Source organism: Dermacentor silvarum, chromosome 3, assembly GCF_013339745.2.
Source record: "Dermacentor silvarum isolate Dsil-2018 chromosome 3, BIME_Dsil_1.4, whole genome shotgun sequence".
NCBI lineage: Eukaryota > Metazoa > Arthropoda > Arachnida > Ixodida > Ixodidae > Dermacentor > Dermacentor silvarum.
This window is the reverse complement of record NC_051156.1, coordinates 35,632,529-35,648,331: the sequence shown is the minus strand read 5'-3', so window position 1 is coordinate 35,648,331 and position 15,803 is coordinate 35,632,529. Positions and strand designations below refer to the sequence as shown.

Genomic DNA, 15,803 nt, shown 5'->3' with positions numbered 1-15,803 from the left:
TTCCTTCTGTTCGACCGAGAACCAGCACTGCCCCTCGACACAAGCCTCCCTGTTCACGCAGCACCCACCAGTGAATATGCACTTGACGCCGTCGCCCGCGCTGGCCACGCAAGGGAAATTGCCCGTGGCCGCCTTCTGCACTCCCAAGAGAGTCAACGGCGTTTGTACGACCAGCGACACCGTGACGTGCACTTCCCGCCTGGTTCTTTGGTGCTTCTATGGTCTCCGTCGCGTCAGGTCGGCCTGTCAGAAAAACTGCTGTCTCGTTACACAGGCCCCTACCGAGTGATTCGTGCCGTGACTCCCGTCACCTACGAGATCGCCCCTGACGCCCCATCTGCTTCCCAGTCCAGTGATATCGTGCACGTTACACGACTGAAGCAGTATCACCCTCCCAGTGATGACATTTAGACGCTCCGGGACGTCGCTTCTGCCGCCGGGGGATTATGCTACACGCGTGTGGTATTTGGTTGTTTGAACGAGGCGCGCGGGCGCCTAGACGAAGAAGACGAACTGCTCTGGGCTCTCGAGCTATCGGCTGATCTGGCCAGCGCTGCAGCTATCTTTTGTAAATATACTTGTAAATAGTCTCCTGTCCTTAATTCTTCGTTCGCGTAACAATATGGCAAGCCCTTCTCAGTAATCACAGACCATCATGCGCTGTGTTGGCTTTCGTCGCTCAAGGATCCTACTAGCAGGCTCGGTCGTTGGGCTCTCCGACTACAAGAATATCCCTACACAGTGACGTACAAGTCGGGACGCCAACACCAGGACGCAGATTGCCTCTCTCGCTACCCAGTTCAAGACCTGACCTCTACGTCTGAACCTGACATCGACGCCTGCGTTCTCTCTGTTTTTACACTGGTCCATGTCGCCGACGAGCAGCACCATGACCCGTCCTTGCGTATCATCATTGACCGCCTGGAATCGTCACTTGCCGACCGCTTCATTCGCTTATTCACACTTCAAGATGGCGTACTCTACCGCCACAACGTTCACCCCGACGGTCCAGCATTACTCCTTGTGATCCCTAAACACCTTCGCCCGGCCGTTCTCCACGAACTTCACGACCTCCCCAATTCCGGTCACCTCAGTGTGTCACGTACCTACGACCGGATCCGCCGACGCTTCTTTTGGCCAGGGCTTGCTCGCTCCGTTCGAAGATACGTAGCTGCATGTGAGAAATGCCAGCGACGCAAGACACCGCCGACGCTCCCTGCTGGGTGCCTTCAACCAATTGACATTCCCGCGGAACCATTCTTTCGGGTTGGTTTAGATTTACTTGGTCCTTTTCCTCTTTCTACCTCTGGGAACAGGTGAATCGCTGTCGCCACAGATTACGCCACGCGCTACGCCATCACCCGAGCGCTCTCTACAAGCTGCGCCACAGATGTTGCCGATTTTCTTCTACGCGACGTGATTTTATTACATGGCCCTCCGCGACAACTTCTCACAGACCGTGGCCGGACATTCCTGTCAAAAGTTATCGCGGACATCCTGCAGTCCTGTGCCACGAGGCACAAGATATCCACGTCATACCGTTCGCAAACGAATGGCATCACGGAGCGTATTAATCGCACTCTCACAGACATGCTCGCGAAGTATGTGTCTTCCGACCACACAGACTGGGACCTCGCTCTACCGTTTGTCACCTTTGCGTATAATTACTCGCGCCACGACACAGCCGGTTATTCGCCATTTTTCCTTCTGTTCGACCGAGAACCAGCACTGCCCCTCGACACAAGCCTCCCTGTTCACGCAGCACCCACCAGTGAATATGCACTTGACGCCGTCGCCCGCGCTGGCCACGCAAGGGAAATTGCCCGTGACCGCCTTCTGCACTCCCAAGAGAGTCAACGACCAGCGACACCGCGACGTGCACTTCCCGCCTGGTTCTTTGGTGCTTCTATGGTCTCCGTCGCGTCAGGTCGGCCTGTCATAAAAACTGCTGTCTCGTTACACAGACCCCTACCGAGTGCTTCGTGCCGTGACTCCCGTCACCTACGAGATCGCCCCTGACGCCCCATCTGCTTCCCAGTCCAGCGAAATTGTGCACATTCCACGACTGAAGCAGTATCACACTCCCAGTGATGACATTTAGACGCTCCGGGACGTCGCTTCTGCCGCCGGGGGGTTATGCTACAGGCGTGTTGTATTTGGTTGTCGAGGCGCGCGGGCGTCATCACTCCAGAAAAGAAGAGGAAGAAGGAGCTGGGCTCGTGTTGTGAATCTAACCGCTCAGCGCTGCAACCACTGTTGTAAATACAACCTGTAAATAGTTGGTAGTCTTACTGACTCGTCCTTCGCGTAACAATATTATACCTTGAAACACACAAAAGTGGGTTAAAATATGAACACTGCACTTGTCCTCTTTTTTTCATCCACAGTCATATCTGATCCACGATCGCGTAACTGCCGGGTCCGTGAGAAATACTAAAAATACACCTTCTCGAAAATCTGATCGCTCTACTTGAAATCACTTGTCGCCTACAAATTAACCAAGGCAATGCAGAAGTTTTTTTAAAGTAATATTCAGAAATAAAAGCTATCGAGGTTACATAAAAAATGGCAGCATATCCACGGGGTGAATGATGATGAGTGGGCGAAGCTGCGGAGGGAATCATCGGATCTCCCGCTTAAGGGGACGCTAGCCCAAACGCGTTAGAAACGTGCAGTACTCTCTTGTAAGGGGGAGCGGCCACAGCGTCTTACGCAGCCATTTACACATGCCGGAACGTGCACCGCGTTTGCCGACGCCATCACATGACTGCTGAGAGAGTATACCCCCCGTATTCATAAACGCTCCTCGAAGGGACCCCGACGTGCGCGCCCGCACGTCGGGGTCCTTTCTTCGAGCGCGAGCCGCCGCCGCCCTGCGCGCACGCGGCTCAGCAGCCTTGTCCATCTTCCGCAGACCCTCTGAACGCGCGCGCGCCAAAACGGCGCGTTTATTGTATTATAGAGCACCCCCTGGCGTACGGCGCCCCCGAAGAACACGCGATCGTCGTCGCGCGATCGTCTCTCTCCTTCCGTACGTGTGACGTCATTCCTGTTTTCATAAAACTAACCTTTTATTTTTTCAAACTACAAGTATCGCCCTCTAGTATCGTACCATCTTGCATTTTTCAGCGTATATGCATTCGTTATATAGTACAAGTACCGCCCTCTACGGCCAGTTCAAGCACGCGTTCGCTACGGGGACGCTGGCGGTTCACTCCATTTATATATACGTGCGAGCGAGCGAACGGGAGAGTGGGGCGCAGGGAGGAGAGAGAGCGAACGGCGAGAGAATGAGCGGCGAAGCACTGCACCTACCCTCTCCTACACTCTCTCCACACACGCGGGAGCTCCGCCGAGCTCCCGCGATGCGAGCCCCCTCACACGCCAGAGCGCGCTCTTCCTCTCCACTCACTCTCCGCTACTCCGGAGGCGGTTACCTACGACGGGACGCTCGGGCCACGCCATAAGGAACTTCGCCCCTAAAAGAGGTAAAGTGCCCCAGAGAGGCTGGCCTACGTTTCGATAGTCGCACCTATCTTTGTCAAAGTATTTGACAAAGGGTTTGACTACATAGCCTATTAGCCTATCGAAACGTAGGCCAGCCTCTTTGATTATCCGTTCTATGTAACTTCTATACCACAACGTGCTACTCCATCTGTCGGCCAACTTGTTTATTCAAGAGACAGTTGGTGCTTTTTTTTTATTTGGCGGCGGCTACTGCTCTCCGCATCGCAAGCAGAAATAAAAGCGCAAAGAACCACTGGAGACTGTCAACTGTCACAAAACTTCGTGTTGTTCTGCACGTAAGTAAATGACCGCACAAAAAAGAGTACCATTATTACTACAGACACACAGAGTTCTGTAAACAAGTTATTATGCACAATAAAGTCTGAAAACTTGCACAGAAGTTGTTTTTTTCTGACTTCATATTAGCCGGGCGAAAAACCTAAAAAATGCGCGCTGTGGTACCACACCACCGCTTCACTTATCCGTAAAAAAAGGATGGTGTAGCCTCGCTCAGAGGTTGAAGCATTGAAAGCGACGGCAAGGTTTATTCGTGCCCTCGAGCTTCTCGCGGATTTTTATCTAAGGGAACTTGGAGGCAACATGTTGACGCAACTCAACAATGGAGGAAACTGCTACTGCTCGGTTGTTGCTCAAGGGCACCATTTCCTGAACGAACACATGGCTCAGATTACTCCTGCTCAATAAATTCTAGTCAATCAATAAGGATATCTTAAGACTTAGAGATTGACTCCAACCAAATAAGGAAATTTACTAGCCCGACGTTTCGGAACCAATTCGGCTCCTTCTTCAGGGGTTATTCTGCGGAGGTGGCGGTGTGCCGCTTTTAAAATGTCTATCGCAAGAAAGGAGAGGAACGGGGAGAGAGCGCAAGGTGGGGAGACACTTGCCAGATGAAAGAGGCGGTAGGGGGGGGGGGGGGCTGCGGCTTTGCTGGCAGCGGTACAAGGTATATTTTTGAAAAAGAAAAAAGAGTAATGACAGGTAGCGGTACCAGGTAAACTTTGAAAAAGAAAAAGAATAATGAGAGGTAGCGGTACAAGGTAAATTTTTGAAAAAGAAAGAATAATGAGAGGTACACAAAAATGCTAGATAAAGAACATGTATAGTATACCTGATTAAATCAAGCAGGTCAGGTGACTATTTGTCGTCGTCCCGTCAAAGGGGATGCCAATAAATCATCGTCATCATGAGGTCGGCTGGGTTGACCAATGCTGGGGCCCTTTACTCGCGGGAATGCCGTTGACGAGGGGCGGGGGGTAAGGGGGGACGAGATGTTTTGGTGTTGGTGACCTAGAGTGGGGGGTCCTTTCTTCCCTTCGTCGTTTCTGCAAGGCCATGAACATACAAAGAAGGAAGGATGCCCTTCACGCGGTTTTTATTACCCGCCGTGTTCTGAATGTGCCAAGACTCCAGTAGTAGCCTTTTTCACCCGTTTGTCTTTGTTTGAAGGATTTGGGTATCTTGGAAAGAAATCTTGTGGTCGGCGTCTTCCGAATGTTCGGCGACGGCGCAAAGTATTCGGTTGAATGTTCTGACATCATTTTCATGTTGTCTAATTCTTTCTTTTAGATTTTAGGTTTCCCCGATATACGACGCCGGACAGTCGGCACAGCTGATTTTATAGACGACGCCTTGAGCTTTTTCTTTTGGTGGACGGTCTTTTGGTTTAGGAATGAGGATATTCAAAGCGTTCATCTGTTTGTGCGCGACTTTGAGGCCTTCTTTTTTCAACGCTGGGCTGAGAGCTTCGCTGGTACCTTTGACGTATGAGATGGACACTCGTTTCTGTGGTCGAGGGGAAGTCAACGGTTGGAGGTCTCGTAGTTGTTTTTTTTTTCTGTTTTGTTGTCAGGTGGTTTTTTGAATGAATTCCGTTGTATAGCCATTCTTTTTGAGTTCGTTGAGAACCGTTCTCCTTTCTTTCTTTTGATCTGATTCCAACGTGCAATGAGTTTCGACTCTTTTCAATAAAGAATTTACGACCAATACCTTGTGGTTTGCCGGATGGTTGGATGCGAAGTGTAGGTAGCGGCCTGTGTGGGTCGCTTTTCGGTAGACTGAAAATTTGAGATTGCCGTCGGTTCGTGTAACTTGTACATCTAGGAATGGTAGCGATCCGTTTTGTTCGCGCTCCGACGTGAATTGTGTATCACATTGCTTCTGTATCGTGAAGGAGTCGCAAGTCGAAAACCTGCAAGCCATTTAAATTCCAGAGACCCGGAATTCGTCGGAGTTCACGAACTGGCGAATTCCTAAAAAAAATGCACCTCTTACCCGGCCTTAACCAACGAAAACATACTTTACTCGGTAGCATGAAAATAGGCGTTGTATTTACGAATGCCTGTTCTAGTGTGAGTTGTGAACAGTGCGAATTGTTGCACATATGGCACATCACAACGTTTAAAGCAACTCTTTTATGACTGCCCATCGTATGAAGATCAAGATGTGGTGATTGGACTGCTTTATAGAAACATAATGACAGGAACTTTACGGAACATAATATTCTGGGACCATGCCCTCGTGTTTGTGGAAGCCCATGAATGCGCTGCCGCGCTATTTTAAGCTTAGCTGCTTATGACCACCTGTGATAGAACGATGAACGCTTGTGAGCGTGTGTGAGTCCGTACTATGAACTTCGCAGCACTTCTGCTCATCTTTCGGTTCTCTTTTGTTTTTCCCCAGTGCACGGTATACAACTGGGCTATGCCCGGCGTCCGTATCGGGGCCTTTTCAGCCCTCTGTGGAAGGTGTCGGTGTATTATTTTGATTGTAGCGGTCGGGGGAAACATTAGCTTTTCGTACGTGGTGTACAGCAGCAATGTTGTTCTTTGTGCAGGTGGTCTGTCAGCCGTTCTCTGGATTGACTTCGTCCAGGCCGTCATCATGGTGGCTGGCGCTTCCGTCTTAGCTGTGCTGGGTACGTGCGCAGCGTTTCATGCAGAGTTCCAATAACATGTAACGAAAGTCAACGTTTAGGCACTTAGGAGGTATCGGTTTCATACCATGCTTCACTGCCCTAGAGAAAATAATACATTCGTGATTTTTATTATGGAACTACATGTAATACATTGCATATGACATAAATACAGAAGGAGGCCTCAAAATCGCAAGACTGAGAGTGAGACCTCCTAGTATATGATGATGTGTGGTGTTTTATGGCGCAAGGGCCAGTTATGGCCAAAGAGCGCCATGCCAGTGTTTGTGAGTGTGCAGTGGAGCGATGAATTCTGAGAAGTTGATGAAGTGTGGCTGTAAAGGGGCCTAAAATAATCGCTGTAAAGTGCGTAAAATATACAGGTACTAAGATCATGACTAATGAGGTGTACTATGAAATGAAGAATGCATTGAGAAAGAGTGACACGATATTTAAAATATTTAAAATGTAGTAATTGGACAGAAGCACTACTGCCTAAACAGAGCCCTTGAACCACAAGGGCCTGGAGGCATGTGCTTATACAAAACTACTATCACAGCAGCATCCTCTGGAGGGAGGATGTGCTATGAATTTATTGGGCTTATAACATGCAGTACCACGTCGTTTAAGAAAGCGAGGACTGCTTTGGTGCTAAACAGCGGTTCCTCACCAAGAAACATACTGGGATGCAGAGGGACATGATAGCGGTAAGCTAAAGGGAAATGTTTTTTTCTATCTGCTTCGGCATCCCGACACTCCAGGAGAACATGGAGGACGGTTAGCCTCTCACCACATCTACCACAGGTTGGTGGTTCATCCCCGGTCAACAAAAAACTATGGGTGCCAAATGTATGACCTATTCTGAGACGACAGAATAGGACATCAGTTCGTCGTGTTTTCGTTACGGGGGGCCAGAAACCTAACTGTGGCTTAATCAAGTGAAGCTTATTATTTGTTTGTGCATCCCACAGACGTTGCCAATGGCTTCGCAATTTCTTACGGAAGAAATGTTTCAAATCTGTTGCAGAAACAGCAGCTGAAGGATTAGTAGCGTGCGATGTTATTGACGTAGCCATTCGGTCAGCTAGCACATTACCCTCAATGCTTCTATGGCCAGGCACCCAGCATATAATGATATGCTGGTTAGATACATATGCTCTACACAGTACGGAATAGAGCTCAATGAGTGTAGGATTTTTCTGTTTACAGGGTGACTTTAAAGCGTTTACGACACTTAGAGAGTCTGTAAATATGATTGATTTTTCGAAGTTTAGATTTCCTTATATGCCTCACAGCTGACAATAAAGCATAGGCCTCAGCCGTAAAGATACTTGCTTCCGGGTGGAGTACACCGGATTCCGAGAAGGATGGGCCGACGGCTGCATACGACACCCCGTCACGTGACTTAGAAGCGTCTGTATAAAACTCTGTGCATGTGTACTTGGACTGGAGTTCAAGGAAATGCATTTTGATATGTGCCTCTGGTGCGTGCTTAGTGACCTCCACGAATGATGTGTCACACTCTATGAGCTGCCACTGCCACGGCGGTAACAGTTTCGCTGGAGCCATAAGACAGTGTTCAAGCAACGGAACACCCATTTCCTCACTAAGATTCCGCACACGCAAAGAGAACGGTTTTCTCGATGCCGGTCGATTTTGAAAGAGTGTGGCAGTGGTCATGTCGTTTATGGTTGAATAAGAGGGATGTTCAATGTTCGCGTGTACTCTAAGAAAATATGTAAAACTATTGTATGAACGCTGCAGATGAAGTGACCACTGATTCGACTCTACGTAGAGGCTGTGGATCGGACTTGTTCGGAAAGCACCGGTCGCGAGGCGGATGCCCAGATGGTGAACGGGGTCTAGAATTTTTTAATGCACTTGGCGTTGCGGAATTATAAATTATAGCCCCGTAATCAAGGCGTGATCGGACAAGACTGTTGTACAAGTTCAGTAGGCATTTTCGGTCACTACCCCATGTTGCGCGCGACAAAATTTTTAAAAGGTTCATCGTCTTCAGACACCTTGCCTTCAAATATTTAAGGTGGGGGATAAAGGTGAGCTTTGAGTCTAGAATTATTCCCAGGAATTTATGTTCACTGCTCACGGATAGTTCCTCTTGATTAATCGTGAGATTTGGCACTGGTGTCATGCCTCTTTTGTTTGAGAAAAGTATGCACGTACTTTTCTTTGCATTTATTTTAAATCCATTTACATCAGCCCATTTAGACAGTTTGTTTAATCCAAGCTGTACCTGCCGTTCGCAGATAGCAATGTTGCATGATTTGAAACCTATCTGTACATCATCGACATACACAGAATAAAACATGCTGCGTGGAATAACTGTATACAGGGAGTTCATTTTTACAATAAAGAGCGTGCAACTAAGCACACCCCCTTGTGGCACGCCAGCCTCCTGGGTGAATGTTCTAGATAAAACATTGCCCACTCTTACGCGAAACGTCCGGTTAGACAAGTAGCTTTCGACTGTGTTTAACATATTTCCACGGACCCCCATCGCGGAAAGATCTCGCAGAATCCCGAAGCGCCATGTCGTGTCGTACGCTTTCTCTAGATCTAGAAAGACCGAAAGTAAAAACTGTTTGTGTATAAACGCATCTCTGATGTTTGCCTCGATGCGAACAAGGTGGTCTATTGTTGACCTACCTTCTCGGAAGCCACACTGGAAGGGGTCTAGTATTTTGTCATTTTCTAGGAAACAGATTAGGCGCCGGTTTATCATTTTTTCATACAACTTGCACAGGCAGCTTGTTAGCGCTATTGGCCTGTAGCTGCTAGCTAAAGACGGGTCCTTGCCTTGTTTAAGAATCGGGATGACTATGGCTTCTTTCCACAAGGAAGGAATATATCCAGCCGCCCACATGGCATTAAAGAGAGAGAGGAGTGTTGTCAGTGTTTCGGGGTGTAAGTACCTAATCATTTCGTAGATGATACGGTCGCCACCTGGCGCTGAGTTGTTGCAACAAGCGAGAGATGCTTTAAGTTCGGCTAAGCTGAATGGTCGGTTGTAAGCCTCATTTGATGAACCTTTGCGATTAAGGGGCTGCCGCTCTTCGCGTTCTTTGAACTTCAGGAAAGATTCTGTATAGTGCGATTCACTCGATACATATTCGAAGTGTTTGCCTAGAGTATCCGCCTGGTCTTCCAGGCTATCACCTTGGCTATTTACTAAGGGTAGGGGATGTGACTCCCGACCTATTAATTTATTCACCCTATTCCAGACTTTCGTTTCATCTGTATACGAGTTTATGCTGGAGATGTACTTTTCCCAGCTCTCTCTTTTAGCACGTCTGCGCGTTCTCCTGCCCTGCGATTTTGCTTGTTTAAAATTAATCAAGTTTTCGGCTGTTGGGGAGTTGCGAAACAATCCCCAGGCCTTGTTTTGCTTTTTACGTGCTTTTTGGCATTCCTCGTTCCACCAAGGCAGGCGACGCTTATTAGCTAGTCCATTAGTTTGTTGTATGCACCTTTCTGCAGCGTCAATGATAAAACGTGTTATATACGCCACAGCATCGTCTATGTTAAGAGACGCAATGTCATCCCGGCCTAAATATGTTATTTCTTTAAAAAGTTGCCAGTTAGCAGAGTTAACCTTCCATCGGGGAACATGTGGCGAGCAACCATCTTGTTTTGTTAAGCTTAGTATAATTGGAAAGTGGTCGCTCCCAAAGGGGTTCTTCAGAACGGACCACTGCAGGTACGGAATTAGTGTACTCGACACGATACTCAAATCTATGGAGGAGTATGAATTATGCGCCACGCTGTAGTACGTTGGCTCTTTCTTATTAAGTAAACATGCTCCCGAGGAAAAAAGGAAGTTTTCAATTAGGCGACCTCTTCCATCACAACGCGTGTCTCCCCACAAGGTGTTATGTGCATTGAAATCTCCGAGAACTATGTATGGCTCCGGAAGCTCATTTATGTAGTTTTGAAATTCCGTTTTATTAAGTGGATAGCTGGGAGGGATGTATATGGAACTAATAGTGATTAGCTTGTCAAACAACACCCCTCGGACAGCAACTGCCTCTAGGGGCGTACGAAGTTTTAATTCCCGGCAGGCAATACCTCTATCGACTACAATAGCCACACCACCGGAAGACACGATTGTGTCATCGCGGTCTTTACGAAAAATGGCGTATTGCCGGAGAAAGTTTGATTGTGTAGGTTTAAGGTGTGTCTCTTGAACACACAGCACCTTAGGATTAAACCTGTGTAGGATTTCTTTGACGTCATCGAGGTTGTGTAGGAGTCCTCTGACGTTCCATTGTATTATTTGTGTATTCATGTTGGAAGTGTTTTTTGTGCTGTGTGTTTAAAAAAGAGACTAATTTAACTTACAGAGCCCTTGTCGGGCCCTGTGATGCGGGCTTTTTCTTTTTTGGAGCGGTCGAGAGATTCTCGCCGCTCCTTTGGCGCTGGCTGCGCCGTCTGGCTGGAAGATGTGTCCATTGGCTCTTGCGGGCGCTGGACACCCGCTCTTGAGAGCGGTTTGTTCGCGGTGAAGGCCTCTTCTCGAGGGACAAGGCCTTGGAGGCCACTAGCCCGGAGGTTGATGGCCCCTTCTGCTGGGGTTGCGGAGCAGCGCTAGCTGCAGCCGCCGAGGGGGCGGATGGCGTCGCTGGCAGCTCACTGTGTGTGAGCCGGACAGCCGCCGGAAGCCGCTAGTGGCGCTGCCCCCTGACGCGCCACTTCGGCAAAGCTGGTTTTTGGTAGGTGCAATACCCGCCTGCGTGCCTCCTTGAAAGTTATGTTTTCTTTTACCTTAATTGTCACTATTTCCTTTTCTTTTTTCCAGGATGGGCACGACCGCGAGTATGCGGCGTGCTCCCCATCACAGTTCACACAGTGGAGAGAGTTTTCGCATGATTCAGAGAGATGCTCAGTGGCACTACATTTAGCACATGTCAGTCGGCCTCGGCAGTTCTGAGAGCTGTGGCCGAATCTTTGGCACTTGAAGCATCGGAGCGGGTTTGGCACGTATGGCCTGACACGTAGTTTGAGGTATCCGGCCTCAATGGTCTCGGGTAGAACACTTGAACCAAACGTAAGAATTATGTGTTTTGTCTGAATCTCCTTACCATCGCGCCTCATCTTGATTCGTTTTACAGCCAAAACATTTTGTTCCTTAAATCCTTCCAGAAGTTCATCTTCAGTGAGCTCCAACATGTCGTCATCAGAAATAACACCGCGGGAGGTGTTCATGGTGCGGTGCGGGGTCACAGTCACAGGAAAATTTCCAAACGACACTAGATTCTGTAGTTTATCATGTTGTTTCTTATCGCGGAGTTCCAGAAGGAGATCACCGCTGGCCAACTTCGTCGCCTTGTAACCTGGTCCTATAGTCTCTGTCAGAGTCTTTGCAACAATAAAGGGTGAGATCACTCTCACAGACTTGTCAGTTTTCTCACTATGTACCACGTGGTATCGTGGAAAGTTCTCAATTTGTCGGCCAAAAAATTGGAATATTTCTTCGGTGCGCCCCCGTTTCGGGCGGCGATCAGCAAGTGCAGGAAAGGAGCTATCCATATATGTGGGATGAGTTTCGGCGGTGGCGCCAGCCACCCACCATGGAGACCAACAAGGGGACGCTGCAGAGTCTGTAAGGGACAGGTCCTGCAAACGCCAACTGTACGCCACCACTATAACCAAATACATATACCCAAGGCAGGATATAATGCACAAGGTTAACCCTTGCTGCCCGCGAAGTCGGAAGTGAAAGGAAAATAAAGAGAGGACAGGAAAGAGTGAAAGTAAGAAAGACGAAGGTTGGAGGGAGAGAGAGACAGGAAAAGGCAACTACCGATTTCCCCCGGGTGGGTCAGTCCGCGGGTGCCGTCTACGTGAAGCAGAGGCCAAAGGAGTGTGTTGCCTCTGCCGAGGGGCCATAAAGGTCCAAACACCCGGCTTCGGCTCAACTCCCAGGATCCCCTTTTCCCCGGACACGGCTAAGCCACGCACGGCGACACGCGGGAGGGTCCAACCCTCATGTGCTCGGGTCCAGACCTCCTAGTATAAAACCATACATCAGACACTAACATTTCGGTAAACAGTGGCAATCACAGAAAATTGAGTTATAGAAAATGTTCAGTAAAGCAAGGAATAAAACATATATACTTAAATATAACAGTAGGTATGAATATTAAGAAGTGTTTATGAGTATAAAAGGCATTGGCGCAAAGCCTTTTTACATATTTCAAAGGATCCCTTCTTTATATCTACAGGCAAGGAATTCCAAAATGATGCTGATGAGAAGTTTGGAGTAGGCTTGCCGTAGTTAGTCCGGGGTGTACGTAAGAGAAAGTTATTTATTTTTGCGAAGGGAGTTGATGACACATGAGTATTATAAAGGAAGAAGCAAAAGTCGAAAAGCCGTTTAATTCATCTGACGGCAGTACAACAACACAGCTAGGTCGCTGTGCTTTTAAAGGCAACAGCGCTAACAAAGGATGCGCGCGCATAGTCTGCGCACTGAACGGGAAAGGGACAGATAATCAGCACATGCACGTTTCATGCGATTACAACACTCCCCCCAAAGCAAAATCACAGTCGGTCGTACATCAGTCGATAAGTGGACGCGTCACCCGAGTGTTGCGTCTAAGTACAGGAGGGGCTGCTGCGGCGAGGACACTGCTAGTTGTAATGGGCAATTTTCTCCTCCCAAATTATCACTGGCCTGCGGAGAATTAATTGCATCACCACAATCTTCCGAGCGCTCCTCGTGCTTCAAAGAAGAAAACCGTAGGTGATCCGCATGCACAAAGCGCGTTTGTTTGTCCACGTACACCAAATATGTGACAGCAGGTTTCACACTCACAATCGTTCCTGGCCACCACTTGACAAGCTCCCCACGCACAGTACGCACTAGCACACGATAGCCAACAGAAAATGCTCGAGGTTTACCCATACGCTGGTTTGCGCTGCGCACTTCCCTCTCCGACTTGGCCATTATCGTAGCGTCCATGTTTGGTTTAAGCAGAGAGAGCCTTGTGCGTAACTTTCTCTTCAAAAACAATTCTGCTGGTGTTCTACCAGTGAACGTATGCGGCGTAGCTCTGTACGCGAAAAGAAAGTTATCAACTCTGTGTTGCAAAGACCTGGCACTTTTGTTCCGTTCATCCTCTAACAGCTGCTTCAGCAATGGCTGTTTAACAGTCTGCACTGCTCGTTCCGCTGCGCCGTTAGATTAGGGATGATACGGCGGAGTTAATGTATGCTTGACGTCATTTGAATGCAAGAAATCAGCGAACTCTTTTGCCCGAAATTGTGGCCCATTGTCAGTAACTATCTCCAGAGGCAGACCATAGCTTGCAAATAATGACCTTACTGTTTCAACAGCCCTTTGTGCGGTAGTAAAAGTCATTATTTTCATATCTACCCACTTGGAGTGGGAATCAACTGGTACCAGAAATATTTTGTCCCCCTTTTCTGCGAAGTCGAAATGCACGATCGCTCCGAACTGTTTTTACACCATCTCCACGGAGTCAGTGGCGCTGGCTGCTCACCTGGGGCGGTATTCTGTAAGAGTCTACCTAGTGGACTGTCCATTTCGGCAACCGTTGATTAGCTGCTGCTTGACCTGCAGCAAGGAGACTGGCTGGCACCTTCGTGCACGTCAAGCAGCAGCGAATCAACGGTCGCCGAAATGGACAGTCCACTAGGTAGACTGTTACAGAATACCGCCCCTGGTCTCGCACTCTGACAGATGTGACATTGCTTTAGTGTTTCTTCGAAGCAGCTATTGATCCCGGGCCGCTGAATGCCAGCGCCTTCATTTTACTGATGTCAATGTGCTGTTCATGCAAAATTCACATCACTTCCTCCTGGAGAGTGCGGGGTATAACCGCTGGGTTCTCCCAAATTAAGCATGCATCATCCACAGAAAGTTCAAACCGTCTTACAAAGAATGGTCGATACTGCTCATCCACAGACCGCGGCCAACCTTGCTATGTCATTTCACGGACAGCCCTCAAACCAGCGTCTTTAGACGTTTCACGTGCGGTGTCCTTTGCCGTTAAAGGCAATTCTCTGACGGGAAAAAAGTTAAAAAAAAATCACAGCATATCCACGGGGTGAATGATGATGAGTGGGCGAAGCTCCGGAGGGAATCATCGGATCTCCCGCTTAAGGGGACGCTAGCACAAACGCGTTAGAAACGTACAGTACTCTCTAGTAAGGGGGAGCGGCCACAGCGTCTTACGCAGCCATTTACACATGCCGGAACGTGCACCGCGTTTGCCGACGCCATCACATGACTGCTGAGAAAGTATACCCCCCGTATTCATAAACGCTCCTCGACTTGAACTTGACTTGCCACCGCCTTGGGCAGCGCGTTCGAAACGCGTTGAAGGTAAGGCGGAGAGGCCACAGCGTCTTACACCAGCTTCTTACACGGGCCGTAACGCGCTAGCACAAACGCGTTAGAAACGCGCTAGAAACGCCGCCTTTCGTTAATGTTGGGTATTTATAGCCATCGTGTAACGCGTTTGTGCTAGCGCGTTACGGCCTGTGTAAGAAGCTGGTGTAAGACGCTGTGGCCTCTCCGCCTTACCTTCAACGCGTTTCGAACGCGCTGCCCAAGGCGGTGGCAAGTCAAGTTCAAGTCGAGGAGCGTTTATGAATACGGGGGGTATACTTTCTCAGCAGTCATGTGATGGCGTCGGCAAACGCGGTGCACGTTCCGGCATGTGTAAATGACTGCGTAAGACGCTGTGGCCGCTCCCCCTTACTAGAGAGTACTGCACGTTTCTAACGTGTTTGTGCTAGCGTCCCCTTAAGCGGGAGATCCGATGATTCCCTCCGGAGCTTCGCCCACTCATCATCATTCACCTCGTGGATCTGCTGTCATTTTTTTTCTCATTTTTCTCAGACTGGTTACACACTACTACTACGACGACGGGGACGGAACGGGTGCCGCTATAAGGAGCTTCGCTCCTAAAATCATCTGCATCGTCAGCGGTTTCAGAGAGAGGAGCGCCGGTCGCCGAGCTGTGCGGATGTGCCTCCGCGTCGCTCCGGCGTTTTGCATCTCTGCGATCTTTTATGTGCCAAATTTCGCCCGGCTTTTTGTCTCATCGTCTGCGACTCAACCCCCGATCACGAGAAAGTGCGGATTTACGTCTCCGAATGAGTTTTGGGCATCTTTCGACCCTTTTCCCCCTTACGCCACCGGAGCCTAGTTGGACCTAGCTACGAGTACGCCCGCCGCTCCGAGCGGCGTCGGCACGGCTAGGCTTGACATGGCCGGGAGCGCTTCGGCGCCACTTCTATCGACTCCGAGCGTCTCCAACTCCGCCGAAAGGGGCGAAGAAGACGAAATTGAAGCAATGGAGGGAACCTACTG

At 49.0% G+C, this 15,803-nt stretch overlaps 1 protein-coding gene across 1 annotated transcript in view; it reads left to right on the top strand.

The window, feature by feature from the left end:
• Window positions 1–15,803, top strand: part of LOC119444297 (sodium/glucose cotransporter 4-like) — a 603,800-nt gene that overhangs the window by 302,063 nt on the left and 285,934 nt on the right. The window contains exon 7 of the mRNA XM_049663258.1: window positions 6,365–6,445. Coding sequence (XP_049519215.1) covers window positions 6,365–6,445 — 81 coding nt within the window. The remainder of the gene's footprint in view (window positions 1–6,364; window positions 6,446–15,803) is intronic.